The 19,216-nt window shown below is 42.6% G+C and overlaps 1 protein-coding gene across 1 annotated transcript in view; it reads right to left on the bottom strand.

Moving 5' to 3' along the window:
* LOC139015500 (aldehyde oxidase 4-like) overlaps window positions 1-19,216 on the bottom strand; it is a 76,456-nt gene that overhangs the window by 50,000 nt on the left and 7,240 nt on the right. The window contains exons 3-11 of the mRNA XM_070423274.1: window positions 17,637-17,733; window positions 16,918-17,026; window positions 9,966-10,092; window positions 8,594-8,655; window positions 6,876-6,959; window positions 6,248-6,328; window positions 5,016-5,160; window positions 4,689-4,781; window positions 839-990 (exon numbers count right to left, since the gene is read on the bottom strand). Coding sequence (XP_070279375.1) covers window positions 839-990; window positions 4,689-4,781; window positions 5,016-5,160; window positions 6,248-6,328; window positions 6,876-6,959; window positions 8,594-8,655; window positions 9,966-10,092; window positions 16,918-17,026; window positions 17,637-17,733 — 950 coding nt within the window. The remainder of the gene's footprint in view (window positions 1-838; window positions 991-4,688; window positions 4,782-5,015; window positions 5,161-6,247; window positions 6,329-6,875; window positions 6,960-8,593; window positions 8,656-9,965; window positions 10,093-16,917; window positions 17,027-17,636; window positions 17,734-19,216) is intronic.

Genomic DNA, 19,216 nt, shown 5'->3' with positions numbered 1-19,216 from the left:
TACTCACCATGTGTGGAATGGGTAGTGGTTTGAACCAAATTTCTCTTAAATCTTAGATAATAGGAAACCTTGATAAACTAGATAACTGGGGATGTCCAAGAATTGACATTTGGGATACACATGTTTGGAAACTGACCTCATCGCAAAGCTCTAAGAGGAGAACCATCCATTAAAGAGTATTTCAGAAAGGCAGGCTCTTGTTTACTAAACCTTGGGTAAGACACCTTTCACAGACTGTTAGAACCAGACAGGATCTTAGAGACAGTCCATTGGGTTGAACCTTAATTTTTATTTTTAACTTCAGAGAGGAAGGAAGAGAGAGAAAGGAATAGAAACATCAATGATGAGAGAGAATCATTAATCAGCTGCCATCTGCCTACTGAGGATCAAGCCCAAAACCCAGGCATGTGCTCTGACCAGGAATCGAACTGTGACCTCCTGGTTCATAGGTTGATGCTCAACCACTGAGCCATGCTGGCCGGGCTTAATGTTTACAATGGAGAAACAGTGGTTTAAAGTGGTTTCTCCAGGATCATGCCACTCACAGGTGACAGGCTGAGATTAGAATTTGGGCCCCTTAGATTCCAGGAGCATAGTCTTGTTATATAATATGCTGCTTCTCACTCTGGGCACACACATGCACACAATGTGAGCCCTCTCACTTTGGGTGCACGCACGTGCGTGCACATACATACACACACACTCACACTCATGTTGCAGAGATTTATTCAACACTGACTTATTGGGTTTCCTCTTCAGAGTGATGTTTGCTCAACTGAACAGAACTGTATGGCTGACTGTACCTATGGCCCATTTCCTATGACACTAGAGAACCTACCGCCATACTCCTGATCTGGACTCCGGCAAGCGTCCTCAGGTGCGTCCGGAGGGCACGGTAGGTCTTAGTCTTCTCCTTTGGTTGCTCCGAAACAATAAAAGCTAAGGCATCATTCAGCTGGGAGAGGCTGTAGCCTGCCCCGATTGTCACCCCTGAAAGTAAAACACTGGCATGAAACCTTAAAGGAAAAAGACACCTGGGCTGCATGGAAGCCACCTTTCGAATAGATCTTCCCTTTTCTCATTAACTGAGAATGACAGGAACCAAAGATCAAGCTCATTTCTGGCAATTTGCATTATTCCCAGATATTAGGTACCAAATTCTTTTTCTCAGTCACGTGTACGGTCATATATGCATATACGCTAATATATTTCAACCACAGATATTTGAAATTTATTAGTTTATTTCTAATTTAGTGTTTTCTGGAAGGTATTGATCAAATATAAGATCTGCAGCCAAGATTTTATAAGGTTCTTAAAAGCTCAGTAAGCCCGAGTGGGACTTGACCTGCACGTTCGCGTTGCCCGCTTGCCTTCCTTCCAGAGCTGTTGCTTCCAACTGTTCCCTTATCAGAAGGAGAATAGACACCCACCTGTGCCTCGGGTCGGTCTCATGCAGGTGAACTCACAGGGGATGCTTTGAGTAGTGATGTCATCTAGTTTATGTATTCTTTTTTAAAAAATATATATTTTATTGATTTTTTTACAGAGAGGAAGGGAGAGGGATAGAGAGTTAGAAACATCAATGAGAGAAACATCGATTCAGTTGCCTCCTGCACATTCCCTACTGAGGATGTGCCCTCAACGAAGGTACATGTCCTTGACTGGAATCGAACCTGGGACCCTTGAGTCCTCAGGCCGAAGCTCAATCCACTGAGCCAAATCAGTCAGGGCTAGTTTATGTATTCTTAAGGGGTGCAATACTGCCCTCAAGGGGGTGAAAAAAAACTTTTCCTTTTTATGTATAAAGCTCTGATATACATATTGTACATAAAAAGATACATTGTCTCTTTGTGGTTTTGAAATTTCATGGAGAGATGATTAGAGAAAAAAATTCTATTGCCCCTCTGAGAAGCAGCAATAAAGAGATTGAGAAACATTGGCTTTGATTCTGTAAGCTCTACCTCCCCATTCCTTGCTCCCCCCCCACCAAGTACTTCCATAATCTTCCTTCCAAACCCCCACCCCCCCTACACCAGCCTGGCTTCCCCCTGCTCCACCTCTTCTTGGGAGTGTAAAAGGTGAAAAGAATTAATGGGCAGACTGCCTTCAGATTAGCAGGTCAGAAGGGAAGCAGACAATTTTCCGTTTGATTGCTGTTTACTCACTGGGGAGAACCCTATTTGATGTAGCATTTTTAGCTCCTGTAGCGTGTTCTCCATTCAGATGCTGAGTTTTGGTAGTGGATGGTGGAATATGTTTCTCAGGCAGCCTTATTTGGTGCATCATGCAAAGGAGTACTTGACTAAGAGTAAGGAGACATGGGATGTAGTCCCGACTTAACCGATTGATAGCTGTGCGAAGTTGGCAAGTTATTTCAGCCTTTAACTCTACAAATCCTTTAGGAGAACAGAGATACCAAGGCTGCCTGCTATGTATACCTCCTGGGGTTGTAGTGAGGATAAAGAGAAATGAGGTATGAAAGCACTTGCTAAATTGTTAAAAGAACGTAAAATAAATAAGGTTATTGTTCACAGCTAAACGTTCAAATTTTGTAGTCTAGTTTGTGTGTGTGTGTGTGTGTGTGTGTGTGTGTGTGTGTGTGAGTATGTGTGTATGGGTGTAGAAGAGCCTTAAACAAATTTGTGAATCAGAAAGTAATGTCTAGTGAGCTCAGTTGGTTAGCAGTGGTTGGCAAACTGCAGCTCGGCAAACCGCGGCTTGGCAAACCGCAACTCGCGAGCCACATGCGGCTCTTTGGCCCCTTGAGTATGGCTCTTCCACAAAATACTGACTTCTGTGCATGGGCCACAAAGTTTCAATTGTACTATGCGTGCGCGTCCACATGTGGTATTTATGGAAGAGCCACACTCAAGGGGCCAAAGAGCCGCACGTGGCTCGCGAGCCACGGTTTGCAGACCATGGGTTAGAGCATTGTCCCGTACACCAACAGGTTGTGGGTTTGAATCCTGGTCAGGGCATATAGCTAAGTTTTGGGTTAGATTCCCTGTCTGGGCGAGTGCTTCTCCCTCTCTCTAAAATAAATAAAAACAGCCCAGTAGTGTGGCTCAGGGCTGAGTGTCGATCTATGAACCAGGAGATCATGGTTTGATTCACATGCTTGGGTTGCAGGTTCGATCCCCATTAGGGGGCATGCAGGAGGCAGCTAATTAATGATCCTGTCTCATTGATGTTTCTATATTTCCCTCTCCCTTTCTCTCTCTGAAATAAATAAAAAGATATAAGAATATTTAAAAAATAAAATAAAAACATATCTTCGGGTGAAGGAAAAAAAAAAAGAAAGAAAAAAAATGATGTCTAGCAAGACGCTTTCCTACCGGCCAGCCAATGTCTTAAGTCTTCTTATTCAGTCACTCTTCCCATACCTGGCTGAACTACGGGGCACCTTCCCCCCATTACGGCTCCCATGACAATGCAGTCCTCAGTGACACAGCTGAGTGGGGTGGGTTAGTTTGAAAAAGCTCACAGAAAACACAGAGTAGATGCTCAATAAACATTTTTTTGAATGAATAAATGAGGTCAGATATTCTATGAAGTGCTCAAATCAGCCCATCCTATCTAATAATAGAGAAACATGGTAATTAACCGTGACATCGCTACCCTTCCCATTGGCTAATCAGTGAGATATGCAAATTAACTGCCAGTCAAGATGGTGGCCGGCAGCCACGCAGCTGAAGCGAACATGAGGCTTGCTTGCTCCAGTGACGGAGAAAGCCAAGGTTCCCCTCCTGCTGTAGCCCAGCTCTGAGCTCTGGATGCAACAATGTTGCAATTATAGAAGCTAAACAAACTCCAGAAACCTGCTTTCAGCCAACCACAGCCTCAGAGCTGGAGCCAGCTCTCAGCTCCAGTGACAGCCATAGAAGGTAAATAAATCCCAGAAGAAAAAAAAAGAAGAAAAAAAGAGGCTGGGAGCTTCAGTCACCCGCCAGCCTGAAAACGGCCCTCAGCCCCTCACCCAGACTGACCAGGCACCCCAGTGGGGACCCCCACCCTGAAGGGGGTGTGACCAGCTGCAAACAGCCATCATCCCCTCATCTAGGCTGGCCAGGCACCCAAGTGGGACCCCCACCCTGATCCGGGACACCCTTCAGGGCAAACCAGCTGGCCCCCTCCCATGCACCAGGCCTCTATCCTATATAGTAAAAGGGTAATATGCAAACTGACCCTAACAGCAGAAGGACTGCGAATGACTAGTCACTATGACATACACTGACCACCAGGGGGCAGACACTCAATGCAGGAGCTGACCTCTGGTGGTCAGGGTGCTCTTACATGGGAGGAACTCTGCTCAGCCACAAGCCAGGCTGATGGCTGCCAGTACAGCGGTGGTGGTGGGAGCCTCTCCTGCCTCCTCAGCAGCGCTAAGGATGTCCGACTGCAGTTTAGGTCTGCTCCCTGCTGGCAAGTGGACATCCCCTGAGGGCTGCTGGGCTGCCAGAGGGATGTCTGATTGCCATCTTAGGCCCAATCCCCTGGGGAGCAGGCCTAAGCCAGCAGGTGGTCATCCCCTGAGGGGTCCCAGACTGCGAGAGGGCACAGGCCGGGCTGAGGGACCCCCACTACCCCCTGAGTGCACAAATTTTTGTGCACCAGGCGTCTAGTTGTATATAATGAACAGTCCACCAACAGCCAATCATTACATATTATTTGAAAAAGAAGGTGCATACCATTGTCCGTGCTGTCCACAAAATACAGTTCTGGAAGCCCAAATGGAGATATGAAAACTGGATGGAATTCATCTTTGAATTTAATGCCGGGTCCTCAAGGAGAAAAGCATTTAAAGCAATTAGGAAAGGAAGTCAATGAGTGCTAATAGATGTTGCTTACAGAAAATCAAGAGGGAAAATGGTGACAAAAAAGACATTTGCAAAAGAAAGCAACAAAGCATTCTAAAGGCAGAGGCATCCACTAGTAAAGATGAATTGCATTTATGAGGAGTTTAAAGAGAGACACAGTGTTTGCGTTGCCTAAAGAACAGGCTTTAAAACACCCACCCACTGCAGTGTTCCCCATGACAAGGGGGGCCCTGGGGTACTTGGCTTTCAGCTCCAGGAGGTCGTTCAGGGTCACAGGGGTAATCCAGGTGGTCCTTTCCCCTTGAAACATCAGCCTTCTCTTGCTTGGATCTTCCGCCATCCTCTACAGAGAAGCAAAGCCCACAGACTTTCAGGTAAGGCTGCTGGGCTGCATGCCATGAGTATATACACTGTTCTGGGTGTCCAAATGGCCCGCTGGCCATTTTAGTTTTCTGATGAGACCTAACTTCTAGGGAACAGGAAAGGGTGGCTTTGTTTAGGACCAGATTTGTAAGTTTTGTGTGGGCACCACTGCATTAAACATCATAATAGATTGTCTGTCCGTCAATGCCTGCATATAGAGTAGAGCAGACTCTGTTTGTGAAGTAAGTGTGTGAACAGGAGGCCGCATGGTGTGATGAGTGTCTAAAGGGCCCTGCTTCTCACTCTAGTTCTGTCCCAAGAGTGACTCAGAGGGGCCTCATCTTTGGGATTAGGGTTTTTTTGGTAGGATAAAAATGGCTTATAGGCAAAGTTATCCTTGAAAAACATCCCTTAAATCATCCACCAGGTATAGTGTATGTGGATGTTGTTATAATGTATATATACACATGTGTATATCTATATCAATATGTATGCATATAGTCTTTAAATACAAGGCGTGTCCAAGTTCTCACACTCTAAGGGGTGTGCAGGGACTGAGACTCTGAAAAGCCGGTAGAATCATATCCCTCATCTCACGCTCTCTCCAGGGCATAGTCATGGAGTAGAATGATGGGCCTATCACACTGTTTATATTATTCGCTCTCTCTCCCACCTGAGTTGAAATCACAGAGGTTAACTGTAAGAATAACTTAATTCCATCATAATAAGTATCACTTGAATTTTACTGGACCGGTTGTACAAAATGCCTTAAACGTATCTCACAGAGTAGCTGTATGACATTGGGCACGTCACCTACAAGCTCTGAGCTCAGACTCTTCAACGAAGGGGTGGGACCAAAGCACCTCTGAGGTCCTGGCAGCCCCATGCCTCTAAACTATCTGCTTCAAATTATTTACAGTGGAGCTGAACAAGTTCCTGGAAAGGGGTTATTATAGTGGACACAATTCCAACTTCTACTGTCTAAAGCTCGGTAATTCCACAGGATAATACAAAGAGGCTTACTATAGCACATTATGTTATGAAATAACAAAAGTAAAGTGTCTTACTATCAGTTCGGGAGGGAATATAGGTTCCTGGGATGGATCCAAGGGCTGGAATTCGTCTTCATTATACAGTTTGGTACATATCTCGACAAAACAAAATAAAACGCAAGTGGAACTTCAGAGTTACTGGGAGATGCAGAGGAGTCTCTAACTGTGGGACTTCAGAGTTAGGGCCTGATCCTCTGACACCTCAGACACTAAAGGTGGGTGCCAGGGCCCAGGGTGTCCCCAGTGGGATTCTCCCCACCTTCGGAGGACCATGATGGTGCCCCTGGAAGCTTTACTGAGCTCCGGACTGGCTCTTTGGGTGTCAGGAGTTGGGTTTTAAGTTTCTGACTGGGTCTCAAGTGTTATTTGCAGATACGTATTTGCCATGAGCATAAAGATGCACCACTGCTTACGTCGCCTGATTGGGGGTGAGGGGGTGGGTAAACCCAGATTAGCACAGAAAGTTGCAATGCTTTTGACAGAGGACAGCCTTTTGGGGTGACTGGCCTCATGAAAATCAGGGGCCTGCCCATTTGGGGGACTTTTGAAGGTTGTTTATGCCCCAAAGAGTAGGTAACGTGAATACATTTGGATTTACGTGGGTATTTTTCAGTCAAATCCAACTGCAGCAGAACATACTTACCTTTTCCTGTCTACTCACAAAAGACCCTTCCTCTTGATCCATGCAACATTTTCCCGATCCTTTCATCTGACAAACATTTGATGCCTTCGGAAGGAACGCAGTTTAAAACAAAATCATTGGTTGATTCTTTAAATTCTAACCTGAGTACCAGGCAGTGTCCAGGCCCCACAGGAGGAGGTCATAGAGTGTGTCCTTGCCCTCAAGGACTCTGTAATGGGCTGGGGTGGGGATCAAGGTATTCATTCACTGAACAGCTAGAGAAATGGCAGGAACGTGTACCACGCTCATGATAGGGTCTCATTAATGGTCTCATTGAAGTCTCAGGGGAGGATGGAGAGAGTTAGAGGAGTGCTTGGTCAGCAGTTAAGGCTTCCCACTAAAACGTGAGGTAAATGGAGTGTAGTTGTAAGGTGGTAACTTAAAACAAAACAAAACAAAAAGGCTCTTTTTCCTTGTAAGGGTCAGACAGCGTGGACCTTTAATGAACTCATGGGAAGGCAGACTGCCTTGAAGACCTGCTACACACACATCTAAAGAAATGGAACACCTGAGTTTATCTGCATGTTAGTGTAGCTATACTGAATTATTTGGATAATTTCAGTCCCAGACCATTTGACCTTAATTTTCAGGACCTTTTGTGCAGAACCAAACGAGTGTCTTGGGCCTGAGTCCACTGGTCAGGTACTGCATCTCTCAGGTGAATCATTTCATTCCTGTCTGCCCTTGTCACAGGCCACTAGTTTGCCTTCATACATGGAGACTAGGAGGCCTGGGTTCTAGCTCCTGCTTTAGCACATGCTAGCTGGGTTGAGTTTGTTAAGTTCGGAAAATAAAACATGTTCCAAAGAGGTTTGTTAGATTAAATATGCAATAGGTGCACACAGTTTTTGACACTAGGAAGAGCTAAAGTGGTGGCTTATATTTTCACTCAAGTCTCGGGGGAGGACTTGAGCAAGGTAATTTCCTACGGAGTTAAGAAGGGATTTGGATTTTGTGACAACGCTATGCACAATAAAGGAACTAACTGTGAATGCCTGAATGTGGGGACCCAGAATGAGTAAAACCAAATGCCTGTCTTTCTATAGATTTCATCTCCAGGGAAATAATTACACAGCATTGGGTTGAATCATATGAAGTTGTTGTTTTCATGGGTCAAGAATGGTGGAATATTGGCAAATGATATGGTTCAACTTAAATAGTACTTTACTCAGGATTTAAAATAAGCTAAGCTGTAGTTTGTAAAAGCTTTTTGAATTCTTCATTACTGGCCTAAAAGTAGTTTCTTTTAAAAAAAATTTGGAATTTGGAATTAACTTGTATACCTTGAGTTGTTTTGGTCAATAGAAATTTTATATAATTAATTTTTGCCATAAAAAATGGGTGCCAGAAAAACACCTCACTGAGACCTCGTCGGAAGTATGTCTCCTCTTTAGGATCATCGGTTACTGCGCTGGTCAGTTACTGCAACTCCATGCACTCATCATGTCTTTCCAGGCTTAGTTTTCTTAAGCCTCCTCTGTGTCGTCCCTTCCTGTTCACTAATTCTCTTTCATACATGTTCCTTCAAAGCTTATATACATGGCATAGAGGATATACTGAGCTTTTAATAAGTTTTCTTTTCAATAGATGCAAACTCTATTGAAGAAAATGAAATATAGATTAAGAAACAATTAAATCAGCTGAAAAAAATTTTATACATATTCTTTATTTTAACTTACCACGCAGAAAGTATTTCCACTTTCTATAATTGGTCGGTATCCAGTACAGCGACACAAATTACCTGATTAAGAAGAGATCAATGTTTAACAAACGATATAGAAATATACTGCATATTTGTACTTCATGTTTTCAGTGGAAAGTTATAATAGAAATTAAATTCTGTTTTGCTTCCCAAACAAGCAAAATTGCTCTTTGGAACAGAGATGTTCTTCAAAAATAGATCTTGTACCAGACTTTACAACATAGACTCATAGTGGTCACTATGTGAATTACAGGCATAGAATTTGGGAGGAAGTAATTCATTGCTATAAAACTGTGTATATTTTTTTTAAAAAGCAAGAAAAACCACAAAATATATGAATTTTCAAAACTCTATATACTTCATTAGTGTGTGTTATTTCATTGAACAAAGATTATCTATTGTTCAAATCTATTCAGGTTTGGTTAAAATTATTATTGAAACCATAGGCCAAAGTTTTAGAACTTAGTGAGAAACTGAAACATTTTGAGTAAAGAAGTTGTTGAGAGACAAGGAAAACTACTAGACTCTAGTAACTAGAGGATATTTCCATATCAGTTACCATAACATTTATGTTGAATTTTTACTTTGTTTTAGTCTACATCTTTTCATCATAAAACTGAATTTCTGTCTAGGTCTTTTTATTGAAAGGGACCAAGAGCTTTCTTATAATATTCAGAGATTTGCTCCTACAGCTTTCTCCTAAGAACTAGTGACCAGTTACTTTGAAACTAGGTATGTTTGTTACAGAAGACTACATTTGATGACATGACTGCTCTCTTTTTTTTTGTAGAAAATTGTGTTTGTTCACTTAAACTTGACAGCTATTTGTTATAGAAAATTGAATTCATCATCAACTTTATTATGATAAGTAATTGCTATCTATGACCTCTTTGATCTTATAATGAACCCAACCAGAACATAAAACTATAAAGTATCTGAAAGCCTATTCTCTTTGTATAATTAATATAAGAATAATTCATGAATGATCCTAACAGATTAATTTAAAAATAAACAACAAAATATTGTTCTTCCATACTACCCAGATTTCCACTTTTAGAAAAGATTCTATTGAAAGTACTATAAAAGGCCATCTGAATGGCTTTGCAGAAGGACAATGGGCTCTATTAAGGGAGAAAGTTTTGTGATAAAACCAATATAGCCCCAATTCTTGGCCTCTTGAATGACAAAATGAAGGCAGCACTGCCTGGAAAGGACTTGGGTAAAGAGAGGTAGTAAAGAGGAAGCCCAAAGCTGTGCCACAACTTCTCTCCATGGCTGAGACCTCCTTCTCTAGTTACTTGGCCAATTCCTATCTCAGGTCTTGCCTGCAGAAGGCCAGGAAGGCTCACCTCCAAGAGCTTCCATTATTTGCTCAGGGGTCGGCTCTGGGTGGTTCCTCAGCAGCGTGTAGATGGACATCGCCATCCCTGGGCTGCAGAAGCCACACTGTGTGCCATGACACTTGGCAAGTCTTTCCTGGGAAGAAAGGGTACATTATTTATGCATTAAGCCTTTGGTTTCCTTATCCTGGACAGGAAATAAAAGAGAGTGAGAAATAACAATTTACTTCATCCACTCTATACAAAGAACCTATGCCATGAAGATGTAGACGGGAGACATGACTCTGGGTTCCTCTGTGTGACTTTGTCCCAAGTGTCTCTTGCATGGTGCTCAACCAACTGGCTCGACATTTTTCAAACAGCACGCCCCCTGAGATGAAAGCCACATAGTTCAACTATGGCTAAACTTAAAGGACAGATATTCGATAATATTTTAATAATTATATATGGTATTAGGTGGGTACTAGACTTATTAGGGAGAAGTCAAGCATAATATTTACTTACTTCATCATCTTGGGGGCAACCTTGGAAGTTAAATAAATGTCTAACCACTATGCTGTACACCCGAAACTGATAGACTATTGAATATCAAGTGTAATTGAAAAAAATAATTATGTTAATGCAACAATGGCATATGTAACCATTAAAAAAAAAGGACAGACATTGTTGTAATGCTAACAGGAAATGTGGCTGTGTGGTTTCAGATGTGGCATATCAACTGGCTGTAAATGTGGTGGTCAATCTTAACAACTGGGTCTCTGGGGAAAAAAGCCCTGATTTGTAGTTTCTACCAATTTTAGTTGTACAAATATTTCCAATAGGGCTGGTGTCATGCTTCCAGTGTGATGTCATTGAATGTGGATCTGGGGAGAGATGTATAGTGGCACATCATTCTATGGCATTTCCACCAAGTAGATATAATAGACAAATAATCTTAGGGGTATAGCCAACAGTAAAATGTAGTAAAATAATTAGCAGATGATGAGTGATGATATTTATTAACTTTGTTCTTATCATTACTTATTTAATTTTAAGTTTGTATAGTTTCATTGTTAATAATGGCTGTGTTTAAAGAATGGCTCACAAAATTCCCCAAAATTTAACAGTCAGCTCTCACAAGCCAATATGAGGCTAGTCCAGGGCACTACTGAACAAATCTAGCATATTGAGAGAGACCTCTGGTCAAGATGGTGGAGTAGGTAAATGCTGTGCTTGGCTTCTCCCATGACCCCATCAAAATTACAATCAAATTATAAAACAACCATCACCGGAAACCACTGAAGACTAGCTGAATGGAATTCCTACAACTTAGGATTTAAAGAAGAGGCTACATAGTGACTAGTAGGAGAGGCAAAGACACAAAACAGGCTGATCCCACACCCACCTATGATGGTTAAGAACAGGGTGGGGTACCTCGGCTGTGGAGGAAGCAAGGGATCCCAGCCTCATATCCAGAGCACCAGTTGCCAGGAAAAGGAGTCCTTACAATACTTGGCTGTGAAAATTAGCAGGAGTTCTGTCTGAGTGAGACAGAGAAGTGCTGGAGACCCAGGCATCCTCTTAAAGTGCCGAGCACAGATTTACTTACCCACAAACATTTGCCCCAAGTTCCAGCAAAGGAACAGCAGCTTGAAAAATGCCGGGGACATAAGGGCACCTGAATTATCTGGCTTTAGGTGAGGGCTGGAAGGGAGGTTCTCTCTTGGACAGAAACCCCAGAGTGCACACCACTATTCCTTGGTTGAGCTCTCCCCCCACATAGCCATCTGGTGGACACCATTGTTCCTATATTCAGCCCTTCTCCTGCCCGGCCTGCTAGTACAGGTAGTGCCAAATCTGAGTCTCCAATTAATTTGACTAACACTGTTCACCCCACCCTAGTGATTTACTAAGAACCTGCCCTACCCAACCATGCACAAGCCTGAAACCTCTTTAAAGTGTCAGGTCTCGGCCTACCCTGTGGACTTTCCTAAAATATCTTAGAGATACATGAACTCTAGACAAGTAGCATCTGGCCCCAGCATGCCTCATACCTCTGTCACAAGTGGCAGCTGGCCTCGGTTTGCAGCCTAGCCTTTCCCAGGCACCTCCAGGTCCAGCACAGGTGGCAACCATCTGCAGATCACTTTGTAGCTTCTACCTGGTGGCCTTGGGCCAGGCACAGCAAGTGACTTGGTCTGCACCAGAGTTCCTCCCAAGAGGTCCCAGAACCATCATACATGGTTTTAGACCACACTGGAACACCAACCAATTAGCTCCACAAACAACAGACCCAAAAGGTGGCCAGTGCAGGCACTAGAATCTTGCTAAAGCAAAACCACTCCATGGAATCAGCCCCTGAAAAACAGCTTGTCTGCTGTAGTCACAGACACTCCTCACAGCCAGTTAACTTGGGGTCAATTTGTCCCACTGACATTGCCACAGCAATGAAAGCTCAACTATAATAGGAGGGCACATACAACCCACTCTGGTGATGAAGGAGAATGCCTTGCTGGGACCCACAGGACACCTAACTCTGCCAAGACCAGGAGGTGTAACAGATTCACCTAAAACAGAAACAAACACAAAGAAGCAGCCAAAAGGCTGGGGAAACGAAGAACAATGTCCCAAATGTAAGAATGGGACAAAACTTCAGAAAAAGCGCTCAACAAATGGAGACAAGTAATCTACCAGAAGCAGAGCTTAAAAACACTGGTTATAAGGATGTTCTATGAACTTAGGGGAAGAGTGGATGAATTTAGTGAGAACTTTAACAAAGAGATAAGAAACATAAGAATGACAATCAGAAAACATAAAAAAAGAATCAGTTAAAAATACAATTACTGAAATGAAGACTGCATTTGTTAACATGACATGCTAATTTGAAAAAAAATATATGCAGCCCTATGTTCATTGCAGCAGTATTTACAATAGCCAAGATATGGAAACAACGTAAGTGTCCATCAATGAACTAGTGCATAAAAAGTTGTACAGAACCAATATATGCAAAGTAGGAAGATAGTGGCCTTAGGTAAACGCCTATACTCATCGCCTTCCACAACCACATCAAAATTACAACTAAAATACAGAATAACTATTATCCAGAACCGCTGGAAAGCTGGCTGAATGGAAGTCCTACAACTAGAGAAGTAAAGAAGAAAGCACACTGAGACTGGTAGGAGGTGCAGAGGCGCAGAATGAGCTGGTCTGGCACCCACATGGGCCACTTTTTTAATCGTCTCTGCAGAGGCTGCCCGGAGGAGCAAGGGGTCCCAGCCCCACACCAGTCCCCCAGCCCAGGATTCCAGAATTGGGCAGAGAAATCCCTACAGTCAGTAAAAATTACAGGCTGTAAAAACCAGTGCGGATTGGGGCTCAGTGACACAGAGGCTGCTGGAGACCCAGCTGATCCTCTTAAAAGGCCAGCACCACAAACTGAACTTACAAGGCCTTGCTTCCTCTGAGCTCCAGCACCAGGGCGAGGCTCTGGGGAACACAGACACATACCAGGAGGAACTGGATTGTCTGGTATCAGGACAGGAACTCAGGACGGCTTTCTCCCATATGGAGGTGCTGCAGGGATCCTTGTTCCTATGCTAGGACCTCTGAGTCAGGATTGACTGGCAGCCATTTCTCTTTGCTCCACCCTGGTGATTCCCGAAGACCCGACCTTATCCAATTTACAACCCCACTCACACTGCAAGCAGCAGCTTTTGCATATGAATGGCCTGTCCTTGCTCAGTTAAAATCTCAAACAAACTGCAGCTGGGTCAGGAAGCCCCAAACCTATCAATAAAAGGCCCAAAACCTGGCACCAGCACCAGCCTGCCTTGCTTCACAGCTGGGCCTTGTCTGGGCACTTCCAAATCCGATACAAAGAGGAGAAATCTGCATATATCTCTGTAGCTCCTGCTGGGTGGCCACAGACAGTGGCTGACTTTGCCCCTCCCCCCCCCCCCCCCCCCCGGAGACCCAAGAGCCAGTGTACCCAGTAGTCAGTGTCAGCCTATACTAGATTACAGCTTTACACATCCATAAGCAACACACTCAAGGGCAGATTCAGTGAGCACCAAAGCCCCACTGCAGCAAGTCCTGCTCCAAAGGGTGTCTCCTGAATAGCAACTCTCCCACTGCAGTTGCAGCTGATCCTCACAGCCAATTGGCCTGGAGGTGAATTCCTCCCAGTGACACCAACAGCAATCAAGTCTCAACTACAATGAAACTGCACCTAGATATCCCAGCTCAGGTGACCGGGGAGGCCGAGCCACTGGGCCCTATAGAGCACTTGCTACACAAGGTCACTCACTCTACCAACTCAAGGAGACATAGCAGCTCTACCCAATACATAGAAACAAACACAGGGAAACAGCCAAAATGTGGAGACAAAGAAAGATGTCACAAATGAAAGTCATGGAAGAAACAAACTACTGGATATAAAGTTCAAAACCATGGTTATTAGGTTACTCAAGAATCTTTTAGAAACCTCCAAGAGACTTAGTGAGACTTTCAAGGATCTTAATGAGAATGCCAAAAAAAAAAAAAAAAAAATGGAAAAGGATCCTTATAGGAAGTAAAAATTCTATATAATAAAAGTCTAATATGCTAAGTAAAAAAAAAAAAAAATGGAAAAGGACCAGTCAGAAATTAAGCATACACTGACTGAAATAAAGAATAATATATAGGGATTCAACAGTAGAGTAGAGGAGTCTGAGAATCAAACCAACGATTTGAAATATGAGGAAGCACAAAACACTCAACAAGAAGAGCAAAAAAAAAAAAAAAAAAAAAAGGAAACCGCAAATATAAAGATAATGTAAGGAGCCTCTGGGACAACTTCAAGCGTACTAACATTCACATTATGGGGGTGCTAGAAGAAGAGAGAAAGCAAGATATTGAAAACCTACTTGAAGAAATAATGACAGAAAACTTCCCCTACCTGGTGAAAGAAATAGACTTACAAGTCCAGGAAGCACAGAGAGTACCAGACAAGAAGCACCCAAAGAGGACCACTCCAAGACACATCATCATTAAAATGCCAAGGGCTAAAGACAAAGAAAGAATTTTAAAAGCAGCAAGAAAAAACATTTAGTTACCTTCAAGGGAACGTCCATATGACCGTCAGCTGATTTTACAACAGAAACTATGCAGGCCAGAGGGAGTGGCAAGAAATATTCAAAGTGATGAATAGCAAGGACCTACAACCAAGATTACTCTACCCAGCAAAGATATCATTTAAAATTGAAGGTCAGATAAAGAGCTTCACAGACAAGAAAAAGCTAAAGGAGTTCATCACCATCAAAGCAGTATTATATGAAATGTTGAAGGGTATTCTTTAGGAAGAGGAAGAAGAAGAAAAAGAAAAAGATAAAAAATATGAACAAGAAAATGGCAATAAATACATACCTATCAACAATTGAATTTAAAAATCAAAATAAACGAATAAGAAATCTAATGAACAGAATAAACTGGTGAATAAAATAGAATCAGAGGCATGAAAATATAACAGACTGACGATTCTCAGAGGGAAGGGGAGTAGGGGGTAGGAAGTGATTAAACAAAGATCTTATATGCATATATGCATCACCTATGGACACAGACAATAGGATGGTGAAGGCCTGTGGCAGATGGGAACCAGGTGGAGGGGCCTTGGGGGGGGTGGGGAAGAAGGACATCTGTAATAATCTCAACAATAAAGATTTAAAAATTTTTTAAAAGGCCATGGTACAGTGGAATATTACTTGGCCTTAAAAAAGATACAATCTTACCATTTGGACAATAGATGAATGTAGAGGGTATTATGCTAAGTGAAATAAGTCAGGCAGAGAAAGACATATACCATATGATCTCACTTCTATGTAAAATCTACAGAACAAAATAAACAAACAAACAAAACAGAAGACGACTCATGGATACAGAGAACAAACTGATAGTTGCCAGATGGGAGTGGGGGTTGGGGGACTGGGTGAAAAAGGGGAAGGAATTAAGAAGTACAAACTGGCAGGTACAAAATAGCCTTGGGGATGTAAAGTACATCATAGGGAATATAGTCAATAACATTATAATAACTGTATGGTGCCAGCTGGTACTAGACTTACCAGGGGGATCACTTCATAAGTTATATTAATGTCAAACCACTATGTTTTACACCTGAAACTAATGTGATATTGAATGTCAAGTGTAATATTGAAAGATGACTGGAGAGAAAGAAATCTGATAGGCTGTAGCATTAGGTGCTTCCATAACTGTTAAGGTGATGAGTCAGGTATGAGGTAGGATCTTAATAAGATCAAAAAGTCATCAAGATTATGTTTGAAAGACATGCACTATAACCAAATACCCATCAATGGTAACACACTGTCAGAGGACACTCTTAGCCTCTATGCTCCAAGCCCAGTTTTCGAAGAGAAAGAATGTCAAGGGAAAATATGGCTATTTATAATTTTCTTTCTATACACTGCTTTTAAGACAACTTCTGAAGCAGTTCCTATGCTAGTATATGAAAATAGCATTGCCATTTCTTCAAAAAGTCCTGTAAACTTTAGTAAACACGTTGTCATTTTAGCTGTGTTTTATTGCCACCTGGCTGCTCAGTTTCTCCTGAGACATTTGGTGAGTGTGGGGAGTATTTGTACACAAATTAGCCTCTCATTCAGAGTTCAGTATTTTGAATGTGGTAGACAACCAGTTATCTTCTAGAAACTTCTGATTTTCTAATTTTCTTTTCTCATGAGACTGAACTGTCCTTGTTTTAGTTTAGGGCAAAGATGGGGCTGAGAAGCTAAGTAAGATGTATTAAAATTAATGAAGAAATCTTGGTTTATACACCAATCTTTGAAAAGATCCCTAGCTACGAAGCATAAAATCTAACAAAATGCGAATTTAAAAACACAAAGGATTTCACAGTTGGTGACCTATTTAGAGTATATGGGACTATGTGGGGTACCTATACCAACACCTGGTCCCAATCAGAGTACACTCTTACCTGCACGGGGTGAATCCTGGTTTTGATGCTTCCTATACCTTCTACCGTGGTGACAGCAACCCCATACAGAGAACAGATGGGCACCAGGCACGCGGTAACTGGATAATGACTGTGATAGAATTGTGTAAAGAGAACACCTAGGAATCATAGGGATGGGTAGCATAATTCAGGGAGCAATGTCAGTCCAGGAGAATCATGAAACTGTATTTTCGTGAGAATACAGAGAACTCTAGATATAAAACCATAAATTTCTGGAAGTGTTCAAGAAAGAACCTACATGTGGCTGGTGTAGGAAATTAAAAAGAAATGGAAAAATAGAATAAGGAACTGTTTTGTGTAGGGTCTCCCAGAGACCCTCAATTCTCTATTTTTTTCCCTTCATTCTAGGGAAAAAAAAACTTTTTACTGATCATAAGATGACATATTGACTTATATAAACCACCCTGGGTTAGTTAAGCCCAGTGATTCCCAGCCATGCAAAGCTTTTGAAAATACAAATATTCTGGTTGCACACTAGCCCGATTAAATATAATCTGATGGGAAGAAAGTCCATGGGAAAGATCTGGAACTTAGGAAGCTGCAGGGAGAGCAGGCCCAGAGCTGTGTGAGTGCCATAGACACCTGTGGAGAGGAGAGGAGTGAATATGGACAGCAAAGTGGGAGTCTCCACATCCTTCCCAGATGTACCCAAGCATGGCCCTGGCCAACACAAAGGATACTGAATCTTCTTGGTCTTGGGGTCGTATCTTGACACCATGACAGTGCAGGAGCCACAGCCTCCACTCCCACAGCCGTACTTGGTGCCTGTGAGGTGGACTGGAAAGAAGTGAGTCAAGGAAAAGAGGGGCCCATGCCCCCTTGCTTTTGTTTTTTTAATATGTTTTTATTGATTCCAGATAGAGGAAGGGAGAGGGAGAGAGAGACAGAAGCGTAAACAATGAGAGAAAATCATTGATCCTCCTGCTCGCCCTCTGTGGGGGATTGAGCCTGAAACCCAGGCATGTGCACTGACTGGGAATCGAACCGTAATCTCCTGGTTCATGAATCAACACTCAAACACTGAGCCCCACAGGCTGAGCCCTTTTGCTTTTTACACTCTTTTTCCTCAGATGCCGTCAAGAAACATGTTCTCTTGAGTTCCTTGCTCAGAGTTCCACTTTTGCATGTAAAGGAGCTCATTGATAAAGGTGAGAAGGAGTTTTCTTTCTTTCTCAGATGCATTTCTAAATGCAATTTTTTTCATATTTTGGAAGATAATAAGATGGCACTCCCAAAGGGACTAGGGCAACACTTTGCAACTCAACACATAGCCATTTTTATAGCACACCATCTGGATACATGAAGACTACAGAGAGCCTTGTGCCTGTTAGGTCGGGGTGTGTGTCCAAATGAGGAAGGGAAAAGCCTGTTAAATCCAGAGTTGTGGACAATGGACTCTGGACTCAGGTTACGTTATTGCTGTGGAGGTGGTGTGTATGCAAAACTTAGAAAAATACCCCTGGGAAACTTGCCTTTCTCTGACTCAGCAATGCAATGCTTTTACCTTCTTAAGGATTAGGGACTATTAATTTAATAACCATGGTTCCTGAGCTAGTCATGTCAACAACCACTGTGTACTTCTCCTCTGTAAAACATTTGCATATTTCCCCAGAGGGAGAGCAAATAACTTACGTAAACCCCCTGCGTTATTTTCGGTAAGAATCTGCTAGAATTGGCTTGGGACCTTTTCTGGTTGAGGTTTAAGAAGGATTTCATGGGTGGAGATCATACGTGGCTTGGGTAGAGGTAGAGACTAACTTCATCTTAGAGGCGGCTGCACAAAGAGATAGAATACTGGGCTGGGTCAGTACACCCCGGGAGTGAAACAGCTTTGTGATGCATGTGTTAACATTGCCTTGAGTGAAAAAGCAAAAAGTTGGTGCAACCAGCTGCTTTGTCCTTCGGTCACCAAACAGCTAGTTTGATGCTTTCTTCTTCCATCCCCACCAGAGGTGCCTGCCTCAAACAGTTCCTTCCATAGGTTGTCAGTTCATCCTAAAGCTCATCATTAAGTAGGTTGCCAGATGAAATACAGGGGGTGGGCAAAAGCAGGCCTACAGTGGTGAGTACATGAAACACAGAGCTTATTCTTGTATCATTATTTATTAATTGTTGTATGATTTTCGTCTAGCCAATATATCTGCCCCTATGCCACTCATTATTCCAGGAAAAAAAACACATAAAAGCAAACAACAGGCCAAATCCTCCCTCACTGGCTCTGCTATCTCCCATTTATGCAGCATCAAAATTTCACTGTTGG

The sequence above is a fragment of the Myotis yumanensis genome, unplaced genomic scaffold (genome assembly GCF_028538775.1).
Source record: "Myotis yumanensis isolate MYYU_CA2020_CCGP unplaced genomic scaffold, mMyoYum1.0.hap1 SCAF_8, whole genome shotgun sequence".
NCBI lineage: Eukaryota > Metazoa > Chordata > Mammalia > Chiroptera > Vespertilionidae > Myotis > Myotis yumanensis.
Note: the sequence above shows the minus strand (reverse complement) of the source record. Positions and strands in the feature narration are given on the sequence as shown.